Here is a 16,591-nt window from a genome sequence, read left to right as displayed (position 1 = left end):
GACTAAATACAAATGAAACGTAGCGTTTAGCGGATCAAAAAGGTCCATAGGAACGTATGTCTAGCCTGTATAGGCGGCGTCAAACATTAAACGACAGAATGATCAGCATGCAGAAGTAACAGACCGTTGAATTTGTTCCGGCAATCATTGCAGTTATGCAAATTTTCGGCAAATACTATTAGATACTTAGTAATGATATATTATAGCCGGCTACTGATGTAACGGCTGTATGAGTGGAGAACAGCTTTCGCGCGCGAAATAGTCGTATAGTGCAAAGTAGACATTTTTATGTACTAAAAATGGGCTAGTCTCTACAATGGATAGCCACTGCTAGAGTTTGCAACACATATCTTCAATCTGGCATGTAGTAGGTCTGTTTTTAACGTTATTAGGATAAGGAAAAAATTGGCCGTACAAACGATTGCCTATCGTGCGCTGAACAGAACGCGCAGCTGTTTGGTCCATTTATTCATGCATGACACAAAAAATATATATTGCCGTATGGGTTAAATCATCAAAGAGGCTGATTTGATCCGGCTTTCGGACTCAAACACGCTTCTACAGTAATACTAATATACAACGAAAAGATGAAACTTTCCAGCAATCTCTACATGACGCATCTTGAAGGTCTCACTCAGACTTCTGGCCCGTGTTCCCTTTTCGCCCCGGAGCAACAACAGTGGCATGGTGTCCATACGTTCTCTTCTAGAATATTACTATATGTTGTCAGTAAACGGTCAGCTATTTTCGCTCGTCGCAGGCCTTACCTTGGACGGCTTTCGACTTGATCACTGAAGCAGATTGTAGAAAACCCACCCGCGTGCGAGATTTCTACTTTTCGTTCGAATGTTTTGTTATAGCCCAGAAGTTTTGTATGTCCAAAGTCGTGTGGAATTCAACTGGGAACTTCACTGACGTCATGTTAATCATAACTGGTTGATGGTTGTAGATATTTGGGTTAGTTAGGTAGACGTTCATGTCATGCGAGGCGTCGCTTCGTTTAACACTCGGGTATGGAGTGCGCAACAGGGTTCTATTATAAGAGTCGTCGTTTCGATTTGGTTGTGTATTATACATAGCGGGCGCGTCTACAACGCACATCATGAAGTGTCACACCGTGTTCCTCCATCATGGATAGCTAATTACTACCCAAAGACGCTGTTGGCAAGGTTCGATCTTACCGCCGTTACCTAGTTATTAAATCTATACACAGCATCGTTTTTAGCTATGCGGTTAATCGTAGTCTTTTCCACCAACGCCGCCCCGCCTGCCCTTGATTCTGTCTGAAGTTTCTCTGTTGTTGCAGATAAGCTTAGCGTTGTCTTGCCAGATGGGGCCGTTATGGCGACTGCAACCTTCCTATAGACCTTTCACACTTCTCCCCCGCTTTCGCTTTGTCTCTAAATGTCTAAATAGGTGCTAATATGTTTCGCTTGCCGACATCTCCCGCCGGCCCTGTAGCGGCAAAAAGTCTGCAGGGTGCCCATGCGTTGTTAGCAAACGCCAGCGACGCTGCCGTCGTCGCCTCTACCGATCCGGATAGCGGCAGTATCGTACATAGGTTTGGCGCCGCTGGCGAGCAGTGAGCTTTTACAACGCTTCTCAATGACAATGGTGTAAGAATAACGAGCGGATGAGTCGACCTTCATGTCGCAATGTCCCTCTACTTGGTAATAGCTACCGCCGCTGCTGCTGTCCACAGCTCAGAGTCAGACGTATTCGGCTAGGTAGCCAGCTTTTCACATGGAGCTAAGTCACCTAAGGGTCACAAGAATGTCCACACACAGGACAGTCACAGCAAAGGAGAATTGCGGACAAACGATAATGACCACAGAGCAACAGCACTCTAGTGGCACGCCGCTGTGCTGCTGTCGCCCGATTCGATAAGGCCACACACGTTGGTCGATCGGTTGGCCACCTATGCCCTAACCCAGGTACTCGCATTCGTAATGGCGCCGGCGGAGCCGAGATGAGCAGCAAAGCAACAGTCTCCGGGATTGTTAACGTCGGCGCCGGCGTCTTCGGCGTTCCCGTCACCACCAACAACGACAGCAAAGACCAGGCGAGATAACATAGCGAACACATACATATATATATACATATTCGAACTGATATCTCGTAACAGGTATATTTGTACACTGACGTCCGCAGGTTGCACAAAACACACACTCTCTTCTCTCTGGCAGCAAAAGTCATCTAAAAAAGCATCACTGCTGCCATCTACTGTGATGAACAGTCAATCACTGTTGCTCTATGTGAATGTACGCGGGCGGGCGGGCGGTCATAGCCTTAAGCATGAAGTGTTAAGCACTAGCAGGATAGAAGCCGATAATACCAGGCAACATATACCCAATATGCCCAAGTAATATTTACTCGATACAGCTAACTAACTCAGTGCACTGCGGCGCAACCAAATCGCGGTGGCAGTGGGGTCGCGCTTGTGGCGGTGATTATAATAAGCGTGCCGCCATACAGGGCGCTGGTTCCATGCCCCTCTTGCCTGCCCTCAGTTCGAGACCGTAGTTGCTTATGTTGACGCTAATGTTGTTGTTTGTGTGGCTGCAGGGGTAATTTCTACGAAGGATTATGGGTCGAAGTCGCTCGTGTCACATACGTCCAGTAATACCATGTGTATATCCATAGGCAGAAATATCGAGGCGAAGCGTTGAAGTCGCGAGGAAGCGCGATGTCATACGAACGAGCGATATGATGATGTTCAAAATCTGCCGCCGCCACCGTCGTAACATGGGGGAGGGGAGGAGGGGGAGGCGCACGTAGATACGAATCCTGGCGAGCAGGGTTTTTGAGAGAATAAGACGAGATGGAGGATAAAACTCGCTGGGAAAGGTGTTGCTGAATAATGTAGTCGAAGACATTTGCCCACATCAACAGCAACAACAACCACAGCAAGAAAACTGAGGAAAAAATAAAACGAAGACGGGCCGGGTAGAAGCTACGTAAAAAGAATTACTAATACCTTCAGCTGACGATGACACATGCGACACGCTGGTCTGGCGGATTGTCGGCCTGCGTGCATATAGCAGCCGCACTTCAGAATTGTCTATTTCACAGCTATAGCAGCAACAGCGGCACTCATAACAGGATCAGCCGAACAAGAAGAAAAGGACAAAAACAGGTTAAAGTGATATAAGCGACAAACGGCAGAAAGGACAGCTGCTCACATCTTCGCCTCCCTTAAGCGCATTATGCCGCGCTGAGGTGCTCCGACACCTTCGCCGAATGTTGGAGATTTAGTCGATGCTGAGGCTATCTGTGTTGTGTTAGACGGCGAAGAAGGCTGAAGGACACAGCCGACATTCATGCAGTCGTTGCGCACACGGTCAAGCATGAACAGACACAAGTTGCGTAACAATGTCTTCGCTAAACGATCATTCGAACTTGTGCTGATGCGAAAACCGGGAAAAAGCTCAGGAAGACACCAAGAAGGTATTGGATTTATAAGTGCAAAAAAATTAATTGGCTTATCATTTCGTTGACGCGTTAGGTGATATATGATTCAGATAATAAGTCTCATAGCGAAAGGTATTGTTATTAGTGATCGGTATTGAATTGGCTGATTGAAACCCAGATAGTGTATTGACAGTTGCCAAAAATGTAGTCCATTTGTACGGTGTTTACAGGAAACGCAGAGAACGAAAGCCGTATCGCTTATCGTTTACCTACTCGTATCGCTTATGCTATCTACATCTATCCTGCTATGCTACTCTACCGTTAAACTTGGGTAAATAAAGTAAAGAAGACACTCATTAGTATGCATTTTTATGTCTTCCAGATATCTATACGCATACTTTAACATTATTTAAAGTCAGCTGGCTATTCTACCAACAAAACGCTCTTTCTCTGCCCACTTATTTTAGCGAGCATATAATTGCAGACGCTCCAAAATAACATTAAGTACTATTAGGGGTACAGCTGCCAGCCAGTCAGTGAACTGCTAGCGTGGAACGCCTATGAAACAAGCCCGAATTGTGCCGTCATCAAACTAACACATTTGGGAGTTAGTTTATAGCAATCATGGATAGCCCTGCCCGCAATGGATATGCTATGATGACGACCAACTCACTCCATAGGTCTTCACTATCCATACACGGGAACATATATGCAGGTGAAATGTTCACATGTAGAGATCGTGCGAGTCTTGCATTGGCTGCTGTATGGCGGCATGCATGACCTGGTGATGGTGCTGTTTGAGCTTGCAGTGATCGCGAAGCTTCAAGGCTCAGGAGTGTTCGGGAACACTGTTCTCTCCGTCTGGGAAGCTGTGCGCTGTTCCCTTTGTGAAGAGCAGCCTCCACTGCCACCACCGTTAAAGCTTCCCTTTTTCTTTGCCTGCCCGGCAAGCCATCTCGTCCCATTCCGTTCTATACTTGTGCTATCTCTCTCCGCCCATCCGCCGCGAGCTGGTGCTCCAGCAGGAGAGAACGACAGGGACCCGGCCAGATCGACGAGCACCGCTCCGGCAGGCCGAGAGTCGATGAACGGGGAATGAATGGCCGCAGCTCGTCCAACACCGACGAACGACAGAAGGGGGAACAAATTGTTCGAGTTGTGCATGCGCATACTCAATGCGTGCATGTGTGTCCCTCCCTGGCTCGCTCTGTGTGGGTATATCGAGTTGGAGCTGTGCCTATGTGTGTCCATCTAGTGTGTTATACTACTACTACTACTAAATTTAATAAGAGCGCAACCGACCGAGGGATTGTCTTGGCGGCGTTCGTTCTTTGGCGTACACTCTTTGGCTCGTAGGCTGGCTAGCTAGCAAGCACACAAGAGAATCGGACGCTGTAGAGGGAAGCTGTAGCAGCGCGCTCTCCGAGAAGAAACACCGCCCCGAGCATCCCGAGCGCGCAGACGCCACCACCGCGGCGACGTGCCGCCCTCAGCTATCGTGGTCCGCTTAGCTCTTCTTAATACGGTCGAGCTCGGCCCGACGACTTGTAGTTCAACCCCCGGGGGGGGGGGGGGGGGGGGATCAAGGATGTGTGAGCTGCTGAGTGTGAGAGCTTCCGCGTGTGCTGCCTGTAGATATGCAAGTGTGGAGTTCGCTCGTATGAAAGGCCATATTATGGTACATCGGCTGCACGAGTAGGCCGACCAGCAGGCCCTCCCTTCCCCTTTACCCTATAACAGCAGTATCAGCGTCACATGCAGGGTATATACTTGCGTCTGGGATTTGTGCACAAATGAGTGAACGAATGGAAACGAATGGCTCCGGACAAACGAAGCGTATATCTGATGTGCGACTGTCTGTTTGCCTGTGTGTGCGGTTTGCGGCGGCGGTGGTAGCAGCAACACGAGAACTGGCAAGTCGAGCAAGCAGCAACATGCTGAATACATCGTCTACGACGAGGCGGGTGCTCAACAATCGAACAGGCTTATTCATCTTCGATTGCCGACGGCTGCAATAATAATAATGATGATAATAATAATAATGTTCGCGAAGAATAACAAGCTAGCCAGCAGCGACCTCTGGCCCGCTGCGAAACGGAGGCCAGCACGAGAGCTGATTACGCTGGGGAAAACGACTGGCTGTCCGAACGTATGTGTGTAGTAGCTACATGTAGAATAGAGGTTGTGACTAGTAGTAGGGCTGTCGCCTCTCCTTGCGTCGTTCGTTGTTGCAGAACGACGCGCACAGCTACAGGGCAATATGATGGTAGCGATCAGTACTGAGAAAACATTCGTACATGCTCATTCACTCACCCACTTACTATTATTAGAATTATAAGGACGACCATATGCGTTTTTGACGACCTTGTCTCTGTATTTGTCCATATATACGTATAGTTGTCTAGCTTGTTTACGAGAGCGGCCGAGCGTTCGAATGGCCCGGCAACGGCGGACGCAGAACTAAATGTGACCGATCCATTATTTCTATTGTAGTCGAAGAGTCAGTGACGCCGTCAGCTGTTCTATCAGTCAAACAGAGTCCAAGTTGTTGTCAACTGAAATGGTCGTTTCGCATTACCAGTACTCGCAACAAGCGAAGGCAAGCAAACGGCGCCGACATTACTGCCAGCGGCACTCGTGGCAGGTAAGGCAAAAGGTCTGTCCGCGTTAGTACGAACAGTTCGGTGTGTATATGAGCAAAAGAAACACAACCGAGCGCCGCTTAGGAAGACGGAAGGTATCTTCTGCCATATTGCAGTGACAGATACGAGTGCTACAGAGGTCTAGAGAATAGGATACTGTTTTTCCGCTGTTGGAGCGCTGACCGGGTAGAAACGTGCGGGTAAGTTCACGTAACAACAACACAATGAGACAAGAAACTTGTTGTAGTAACACAGCGTATGACATTTGCACATGTCCACAGCCTACAAAATGATTCGTAAATTCGTTGTTGCTACAAACAGCCGTACGTTATGGTGTTCTAACTAAAACTCTATCTCCATAGTAGAGATAGCAACATACGACGTACGCAAGAATACATACTCGACTGGGGTAACTGAAACGTATGTAATAGTTGCTGGCGTTGGCTGAGTAAATATTTCGGATTTTGTGTCCAGTACTATTGACGTTAAGGATCGATTCAGAATTTCAGAGAACCTCTTCCAGTAATAAGGCCAACAATCGAATCTCTGCAGTAAAACAAGAAATTTAGCTTTATTTCTAATGTACATCTTTGTGTATCGTTATTATTACGCTAATCAGAACTTTTTCTCTGCTTTCAGTTACGACTTTTATCGTCACAGTAACTTGCCTCTCGTTGGACGTTGATAAGCATCGATTTGAACCTATTGCAGCCCAAATCTTCACAGGGTCAAGCATCAAATAGTAGTAGGTTTGTCAGGTTAAAGTCGTTAACTGGGCTTAACTGCGGCCGTTAACCGTTCTCGTAGTTGTCGCAGAAGTGGTAGCGTTATCGTTATTGTGATTTTTTTTGCTATGATTCATCCTCACCACGATTTTCGTCAGCAGGCGGGATCTTCATGAGCTAAGCTACATTTAATTTATAATCTGCTCCATTCATCTTCCTCGCGCAGCGTTTCCTGCCTCATTATTGACAGTTGCAATTGCCGCTCTTTAATAGGACTTAAGGAAAAGAATAGCGGCCTCTAAGATGACCGTTCTACTACCATTGGCAAGTTATCATCTCCAAGCTATTTCGTTCTCATTCTGGAAGTACGTTCCATTCTACTAGAAGCGCCAGCAGAAGTATTTCTGAAGTTGCCTTCTTTAATCGACCGCAACGGATTCGTCGACGACTAAATCAATTGAGCGCCCGAACCGTCTGGCTGTTTTGTGCAGCTTCGCTATAATGTGCTACGACGGAAACATGGCCGTCGGTGAGCATCTTGGATAATTCTTTCCGATTATGTCTGATCATGTTGACGAGCTAGTTTCGACAACTAATGCTCGAGTAGATGATTCGTCGGCAGAGATTTGTCACCACCTATGCGAAGTAATCTTTTTCTATAACGTATGCTAATGTTGCTCATGTGTGATCATTGCTGTTCCCGTCGTCGTCGGCTTCGAGTGAATCAAAGCTGATCTGGTTATGAAATGAAACAGTCAAGAACAAGCAATAATGCTTCCTCCAACCACGTGTTTTCCAGCGTAGCTAGTGTCGTCGCTGTGACGCTGCACGTTATTATGAAAGCGCACGTCAACGAACACCCTTTGTGTCCATTTCCGCTGTCAAAAGTAATTCAACAATCAAGTAATGATCATACTGATAACTAGAATGATAACGATAATAGTCGTAGTGATAATAGCGGTAATAAAGATGCGAGTTCGTTTCTCCTTTACGAAACGCTACTCTCGGCAGCACTGATCCATGTCATAACAATGTAATAGAAGTTAAAGTTGTAACAGCGCTAGTGTAAATGTATAATCCATCGCGTACAAAACGATGCTTACGACTCTCAACTTCTGCTTCACGCGTCTACTGGCTCTTCCCTTTATCTGACACTAGCTAGCCGACTGCCCCAACAACACTGACTGAGGGACGGGTATCGGAGTGGACGGCATTTGCGGCGGCCGCGCCATATCTCGGCGGTTGTCGCTACCCTATACAGCATTGATAATAATAATAATAATCTATCTATTATCGGGTGCATTATTCTGCAGCCTGGCTCGTTCACTTGTCGGGTCAATTGAAACAACTACAACAAACGACAGCAGCATCAACAACGACAACACCATGAAGAAGACACGCGTTTTCCGTGTGTGTTGTCTGCCTCTCTGCGAACCCAACGAGTCGACGCTAATGTCAGGCTTGGGGTGTACTTTGACGAGTGGAACAGAGAGCATTAGCTGCGCTGAGTGGTTTGTTGCAACGTGAACCATTCGTATGTTGCGCTCTTCAACAGTCAACAATCCTGCTCGAAATTGCGCTAAGAAGTAGACAAGATGAACTCGCAATCCGTACGCGCTGACAAAGCGACAAGAGTGATGGTTTTTCGGGCTTGGGCCGGCTATATCGAATTAAAAGCGTTCGTTACCCATTTTTGAGCTGAAGTCGGGACGCCGCTCGGTAACGTTACAAACAGGTATAGTCATACATCAAGTGGGGGTTTCTGTGCGCGCTACGTAATTGTTGCTCTTCCAACTATTTGTCTTCAATGATCTTCAGACGTCTTGTGTACAACCAGCTAACAGGGGTAACATGTACATAACAATACAGTCAATTAACAGATGATTGTATGTAACAATAATGAGCGTACGGCTGGCGCGTTGTTCAGGGAATAGCGAATTCGAAGGGAGCAGCCATTATGCAGCTGAGAGAGTGGAGATGAGTATGCGCGATATTCACCGATTACAAAGACTGGGTCTTGGGTAAAAAAGAACGAGCAATGGATATCGATATCCAGGAAAATAAATTAAAATTTTCGAGGTCAAAAAATAGAAATGGGCATACCACGAAAGCTATCAATTTTGAAAGGCTGGGAACAAATTTGTAGTATTCTCCTTCTTTTTGCATCTTGTTGGAATGTTGTACTCCAATTAAAGTAAGCTCGCTAACATTTTGTCCACCATTCCATTGGTTGAAGTACCATGTGAGAAACGTGTAAATCCGAAAGAAGGAGGCCGTATCGACCATTGGGCAAATAAAATGAACAATAATGATCTCTGCCATCTTACTTACATTTGACCACCGTTTTATGGTGAAATAATCTTTGCTTGCTTTGTTTTACTGTTTGCTCAGCGTAAACGTTAATGATGTATCGATAATTAGGAAATTTCTATGTTCTGAGCTCTGAATGTAAACATTTGCCACTTGAATCCGTTAAGAATGTAGACTCCTTGTGCAAATAAAGGTTGTTTTTTTTGAAACAAAAGGGTCACAGTTGCTCAACGATGAAAAAGAAGTTGAGTATTTTCTAAATTGCCCAATATGATAGCTAGCTGAGTTCCGAATAATGGACTCATTACGATACAAGATTTTTTTCTAAACAATATATCATGGCGCAAAACCTCGCTTCGCCACTTAGGCGAAGGCGTAATTATCTGCAAATCAACCCGAGACTGACGGCTATGTAATTTCATAGTGAAGTATAAATACGCGGATTATTCGAAGCTCGTGAACCCCTGCAGATAAAGCAAACTCTACACACAACAATTTCTAAAAAACAAGTTTTCACCTGTCTTGTCGTATTCCACTTACCGCTGGACGGCCGATCCGAGTATCGTGTACAGTACACCCAGGCAGGCCACAGACCTCGCTTATCAACTCCTACAACTTCTTCGCCCGTATTTGAACCTTCTTCTGAGCTCTTCAGTCTCGAATCGTCAGCGACGGTGTCCTGACTTTCCGAATCTTCGTGCCTTTCGATGCGCGCCGCAGTTGCCGCGGTGCTTGCGCCAGACTGAGGCGACGTTACCTCAGGCGTTCGCGCTGGCGAAGTCGGTTCATCCGAGCTTCTCCGCCGTTTTCTGCTTTCGGGCGATTTTCGGCTTTGTATTAATTGGAGACTTTGCAATTGTTGCATCGACTGTAGCGCGGATAACTGAAGGTTGTTGAGGGCACTACCCGGCAATGTTTCAGACGACTGCCGACCAGTGACATGATGTAAGGCGTTTAATCCGTTCAAAGCTGTAGCATGAGGCTGCTGTATACTTGCTTTGAGGCAGTTTTGCAAGGTTGCAAGACTCTGCATTGCCTGCAAATGGCCACCGTGTCCAGCAGCGGCAGCTGCTGCAACAGCTGCATGGTTAATGTGGCCCGCTGTGCTTTGTGCAGACGCTGCTGCCGCTGCGGCGCTCAACTTTGCCTGTTCGGCATGCAGTTGTTGGAGTCGTTGAAGATTACCGGCCAGACTCTGCAGCTGGAGAAAGTCCACCTCCGGCCGGTAGAATGGGAATTGCGCCCAGAAATCATTGCCAAATGCTGGCGAGAGAATTTTCTCAATCGAAAATTTGAGATCTTTTTCTGCGCCGCGCCATTTATTCGATTGGGGGTCACAGTTGTTTGGGTCATCTTCGGTCTCCTCTTGGGGCTCACTTGGCCGAGGAGGTTCATCCTCGGAACCGGCGGCTTCCTGTTCACCTTGATCCTCGGGGCTGGCCTTTGCAACTCGCTCCATTTCGTCTCCATTGTTAGCCGCCGTCACCGTTGGTTCATCATCATCGACGGAGACGTCATCTTCGGCCTCAAGCTCCTTCGATTCGGTAGACGCCCGCAAGCTGTCCTGTAGGCCTACATCCCCCACAACCGGCGCGAGTCTCGGCTCGGGACCCAGCGTTGGCTGACCCGTGCTCTCAAGGAGGGCTTGCTGCCGCAGGATGGCCTGGGCGGCCGATAACATGTAGCAGAACATAACGTTTCAACTTACCACAGTACAAAAAACAAGGGATTACCTTGTTCGTGTTGCGATTTCGATCAATTTTGACTTTGTCTCAAACAGGAGCTAAGGACAAGCGAGGAAGACGAAATAAGAGATCAGTTGACTGCACGAGATTATTTTGTATGTAGAAAAACCACTTCGAATGTGACTAGTCCAGACAACTCCGAGACACTACGCTGGGTCCGTGTAGGTAATAACAATACACCTTAGCACATTAGCCAATCAGTGATAATGCACAATTCTTCTTAATGCAATCAAAGGTCCAGAGCGGTAAACATATACACTGTTTAGTCAGGGAGAACTGGCTGTTAAGCGTTAACCGAGAAGCTTGCCGAGATGAACCAAAGTTACATACGACGCAGCTACTTAAGGCGGAACATGTCCTGGTAAAAGCATAGGCACGGCAATGATATTAACAGGCAGAGGTAGGATTCAGGGTAGCTGTAGATTGCACGAGATCTAAATATTACGCCTTGTTGCTATTCGATTTACCTACAGTTGCTGTTTCATTTGCTTGTACCACTTATACATTAACAATTTTTGTCGTCTTCAAATTTCCATATATTTCTCGTCCGTATTTTTCATACAGAGATACGCGCGTTTGTTTAATTAACCTACTGAATACTATATATACATATATATATATATATATATATATATATATATATCTATATATATGTATATATATATACAGAGTTGTTTGTATCGCTTGTTTTTCTGGCCTGTCGCCGTCGGCTGACTTATGCGCTTTTGCGCCTTCCAGTAAGTCCTACTGCCGACGCTCTCTCAGCTGAAGTTTTCCTCTCAATATCCGAGTGTTATTGGTAGCCTGGAATATTATTCCTTCTCTAATAGAACTGGCCGGGCCGAGTTCTAGAGCCGACGAGCACTTTATCGTAGCACGAGCTCAGTAACCACTTTGAGATAAATTTCTTTGCATTCCGGTATCACTATAAATTTGTGTTCAAAAGTAAAAGGCCATTTTCAAGGCGGCCATTATAGGTGTCAGGGCTGCCCGGAGGCGTACGTCGCTAATCTCACATCTGGAGAGTTTTCTATATAGAAACTGTCTGTTATTTGCTGTTGTGCAGATATTGCACTAACTTCTATTTGCATTCACACAGCAGCGAGCTCTCAGTCTCCGTTCGAATCAGCTGGTGTTGTTTTCCAGAGATGGCACTTCCTTGTTCGATAAGTACTAGCCGCAGTGATACCGCAAGGTACGATAATCATGCAGAACTGGGGTTGCAGTGTTTAGTTGTAGTGGGGTTGGTGCAGCCAGTCATTTCCTCAATGGTGTGAGCCTCGTAAGCGGTACGTATGCGCCAAACAATCAATGTAACACACACTTTCATCGACAACAGCCCTGTATGAACTCACAGACAGAGTACCGACCAACAAACAACAATCAAAACTGTGTAACTTAATATTGTTGTTGCCGTCGCCGTCGTCGTCGTCGTCGTCGTCGTAGTCGTCGTCGTCGTCGTCTTCGTCGTCGTCGTCGTCGTCGTCGTCGTCGTCGTCGTCGTCGTCGTCGTAGTTGTCGTCGTTCTCGTCGTTATCGTCGTTGTCGTCGTCGTCGTCGTCGTCGTCGTCGTCGTAGTTGTCGTCGTCGTCGTCGTCGTCGTCTTCGTCGTCGCTCAGTATTCGTTTTCGCAATCCAAACGCATTCGATATGTACTATAACGTAATGTTTAACTTTTCCCTTGATGTAGTCAGTCAGCGTATCTCTCAGAGCCGTCGATTAACGCCGAACCTGGTGTCTTTTCCATTACAATACTAAAAACTGTACTAGCAACAGATGGATGGCAGACAATCAGACAGCCGTTACAGCACTACTACAACGACCACAGACTGCCACGAGCGCTTCCTCCCGTTCACGCACACACAATATTACAACTGGCGATATTCGCTGTCATATCAGCAAGCAAAAACAGCAGCAGCAGCGGCCGCGTCGAGAATCGGGTGGCCGTTCAGCGGGCCGACACCAGCATCAGCTCGTTGTCAGGAGGAACCTAAGTCAGAAAATCGCGAAAAATTGCCGATGCTTGTTTGGTTTCGTTCAAATCGAGATTTCGTTGCGACCACATCGGGTCGATGCGTAAGTTGTCCCTGGGCGGAGCCTCATCGACGGCCTGCGCCTATTGGTGCCCCGGACAAAAGGGCGGATCGCACAGCCTGCGGGTTCCGGAGAGGGTGCCGGTGGTGAAGACGGCCGATAGCTAGCGTTCAAAATAGCAGCAGCAGCAGCAGCAGCGGCGGTAGCAGCAACAAAACAAGTTTGAATCGCTGTTGGCTATACTATCTAAGCATAGGTTCCATGAGTTGGCTTGTTGGGCAGTGCCCAGTGGGTGGGTGGGTGGATGTCTGTTTGTATCTCTGAATACGTGTCGAAAGTCTCCGCACAATAAGCAGACAGCCATCCAACGGCTCGCGTATGCTGGGCTATGCTGTGTGGTATTTGGGCGCCACCGCTGCTGCTCTAGTTGCCGCCGCTATTCGAATGTTTGTCTAATACATCCAATTCGCCTATGTGAGACTGCGCAAGCGAGAGTTCCTATGGCTATGCACGACGTCAATGTCTATGTATTTGTTGATGTCTATTTGTGGTGCTAGCGAACCGCGGATAGTTGCAGACGCCAGGCCGTTGCGCCTATAGAACGAGCTGGAATATGCCGATTTATCCAGCCTCAGTTGGGTTTGAGCACATGCACTTCTCTCATCTGCGAGACTAGCTAACGGCGAGTATCGGCCATGGACGAAACGACAGGCAAACGTACAGACAGATAGACGGCCTGTACGCCGCCTGTTCAAGGCAGAGTGCTGATGGTGGCTCGAGCTATCAGGATACTATTAACTGACGCAACATCAACAGCAGAAACGATCGTGCATATGAATAATAGTACGCACCGTACACAAACATGCATTATCTATTATATGTTATTGTTGTTGTTCTAGGCTGTAGCCAGGGCCGCTGTCTGCCATCAGCGTTGTCGCGGCAACAGTCGTAATGGTTTACAAAGACGACGGTAGCAACAGCAAGGCGAAGAGATGTTGAGCTATGGCAAAAAAAGATGCTCAACAGGAAAGATAACAGCAATGGCGGCGGCGGCGGCGGCGGCGACGACGGGGGTGACTAAAACGTTTCGCGCGGCTTGTTGGGCGCCTGCGCCTGCCCTGACTAGCGCTGGTGAACTGTTTCTTGGTGGGCCGGTCGTTACACTGGGTGGTCGGAGGACCGCCGCTGTCAATGGCGGCTTCAAATTCTCTCTCTCTCTCACTCTCTCGCTTCCTCAGTTGTTTTTCGTGGTGGCGGTAGTGGTGAGGGCAAAATGGGAGGCCTGACTCCGCCGCCGCAAAACGTTTGCTGCTACGATTGTCGGACAGGAAGGAACGAAGAGATGAACAATTCTATTAATTGAGAAATTACCAGATTGTGAAGCCATTGATTGTTGCTGCTGTGGCGTAGAGTTGATGCGTTCCACGAAGAGAAAATATCAACTCATTTACGTGTGCTTTGTTAGTGTGTTGTTTCTATGGGATATTACATGAGCGTACATGACACCGGTTCGTATTAACCGTTATGCTACAGATTTTGTTATCTGTTGCTGATGTTATTGTTCGAGCTGGCTGTTTTATCAGGTCTCCTCGTAATGCGTCTCCGAATGAACAGAAAATTGGACGGTGGCGTCGCTCGAGACGCGATGAAACAGCGTTTCGGAGTGATTAGACGGCAGTAATAGGCCGATGGTCGTTGAAAACGACTCATCTCATATAATCATTATGAGGTTGTCTTTCTTGCCTTCGTCGTTGCCGCATCGGCCCAGCTTGCATGCTAGCTACTTTAGCGTTCATTGAACGTAACTGTCCTTGTTTGCCCCGGACCACAGCCCCACTAGCGCCTATTTTATTCTCGACATTAACGCTACCCCTTAGTACTGTTGCACGAAATATGTTCATAGTAGCCCTCAGAGTTGCAATGTACCGAACAGCAGCAACACTAGCGAGGATCATGACAGAGCCATCGTATATAACACAGATCTTTTAAGAGCTTGTTCGTACACAGTATATTTGTTAGTTTTTTTCCAGTTTGATCAGTGGCAATGATCTCTGGGAACCGGACTTACATTGACGAGTGCAATCATATTCATGCTGGACAAATGTGACTGCAGGATAATCTGAAGTAAAGATCAGAAGTAGTTTGAAGAAAACACTGAGTTTCAGCTAGGCGTAGAAGGCCAGCCTGCAACAGCACAATAACCCCACCTCTGGCAGAAAAGTAATAGCTAGAAATAACATATTAGTATTAGCTAGTAATAGATAAAGAGAAATAAAAGTACGATAAACAGGTTATAGAAAAAAAATGTGAATTTACCCTTTATAGTAAAATGTCTAACTCTATTATTATTATAATATAGGTCCAGTTAGGAACTTTTACAGAACAGAAAAAGCATTTTGTACAGATGATAATATATCCAAGTACTACAAGTAGTAAAAAAAGCGACTAAAAACAACGAAGGGTTAGCCATGGATGCGTGCTATCTGAACTGTTCTTCGAAAAATGCAAACAGGACGGTGGCAAAGTGGCAAGTGAATGATGACCTATAAGGTCTGTTTTGCAGCTAAATGAGTTAAGAACTAGATACGCCTATCTAATTTCAATCACAGTAGCCCATCTTTAGTACATATTGCTTTATGTTAGTAGCTATCCAAATTGGAAGGTGCTGTCTACAAAAAAATTAAAAAAAAACACGATACTTTTTTTCTAAGAATGAAACATTGAAGTATTGGTGTCGACTAAGAAAGGTCGAACGAAGCCGAGATTTGGATAGAGCTGCCTCGGCAATACTCGGTAGAAAAATAACTACCAGAAGTTCACAAACGGCCGTACAAAAATGCCGTATATTTTCTAATCAATTTACTTACGATTATCATCAAGAAGTTATTCGGAAATTTAGAAAAGATATCTTCAAATGGACAGGTCTGTAAATGATGTTTCCATTAACATTTATAGAAAATGTTAAATGCACTTCATAAAAGAGCAGCATTAAATATGTCCTAATTTGTCCTAGACAAGTTACATATGTTATTTATCAATTGACGAAATGTTTACACTTTCTTAGTAACGTGGTCACCATAGAACAACCATTTTTAATCTACCGAGGTCTTTGACTAGCGCTCCAAAAGATCGCCCAATGAAAAATAAATGGCATTACAGACAGATTACATGGTCATACATGACACGCTTGGCAATGCCGAAATTAATTTTCGGCCTTATGGCAGGCCCATGTTTATTTCTATTCAGATTTCATATAAAATATTATAAACTCTCAGGGTATACATGTAATTGTGAAGACTGGTATAGAGAACATGGTTTTAGTCTGATAGCGCTGCGTGTCAGTCGATTGCCAACCCTGATCTCAGCTTACGAGCGTTCGGTCCCAGGCGTTCTTCACTTACGGATATGCTCCCGTTTAGTGACCGTCCACGTATCTCTGAACGAATAGGTCAGCTCATTATCGTACCTTTTGCAGAAACAACTGAGTTGTTTATTAGTTATTGTTTCTTTGCCCTGGGGCTTTTCCAGTTAAGACTTGCCTTTGATCTGGCTGGTACAGTGAACTCAGAAATAACACGTGTATCATACATAAAATACTGTGTATAATTACACATCTCATGTTTTTAGTATATGCGCTGCATATGAAAGATAGAAGTATGTTGCGAAGTACTGACTAGGGAAGAGTGGCCCAATAGCAATATAGACACGTAGACGTCAATCGTTT

General features: G+C 46.2%; 1 protein-coding gene and 1 long non-coding RNA gene across 2 annotated transcripts in view; one reads left to right on the top strand and one right to left on the bottom strand.

Moving 5' to 3' along the window:
- The window catches only part of LOC111251625 (uncharacterized), a 66,355-nt gene extending 52,667 nt beyond the window's left edge, over nt 1–13,688 (bottom strand). Inside the window, exon 1 of the mRNA XM_022808361.2 lies at nt 9,629–13,688. Within this exon, the coding sequence (XP_022664096.1) occupies nt 9,629–10,781 (1,153 nt within the window). The 5' untranslated portion in view covers nt 10,782–13,688. The remainder of the gene's footprint in view (nt 1–9,628) is intronic.
- On the top strand, nt 6,062–9,280 carry LOC147755381 (uncharacterized). Its single transcript, XR_015328088.1, has 2 exons — nt 6,062–6,253; nt 6,693–9,280. It is a non-coding gene; the product is annotated as an uncharacterized LOC147755381 (long non-coding RNA).
- Nucleotides 13,689–16,591: the final 2,903 nt, after the last annotated feature.

Source organism: Varroa destructor, unplaced genomic scaffold (assembly GCF_002443255.2).
Source record: "Varroa destructor unplaced genomic scaffold, Vdes_3.0 BEIS01000005.1, whole genome shotgun sequence".
NCBI lineage: Eukaryota > Metazoa > Arthropoda > Arachnida > Mesostigmata > Varroidae > Varroa > Varroa destructor.
Note: the sequence above shows the minus strand (reverse complement) of the source record. Positions and strands in the feature narration are given on the sequence as shown.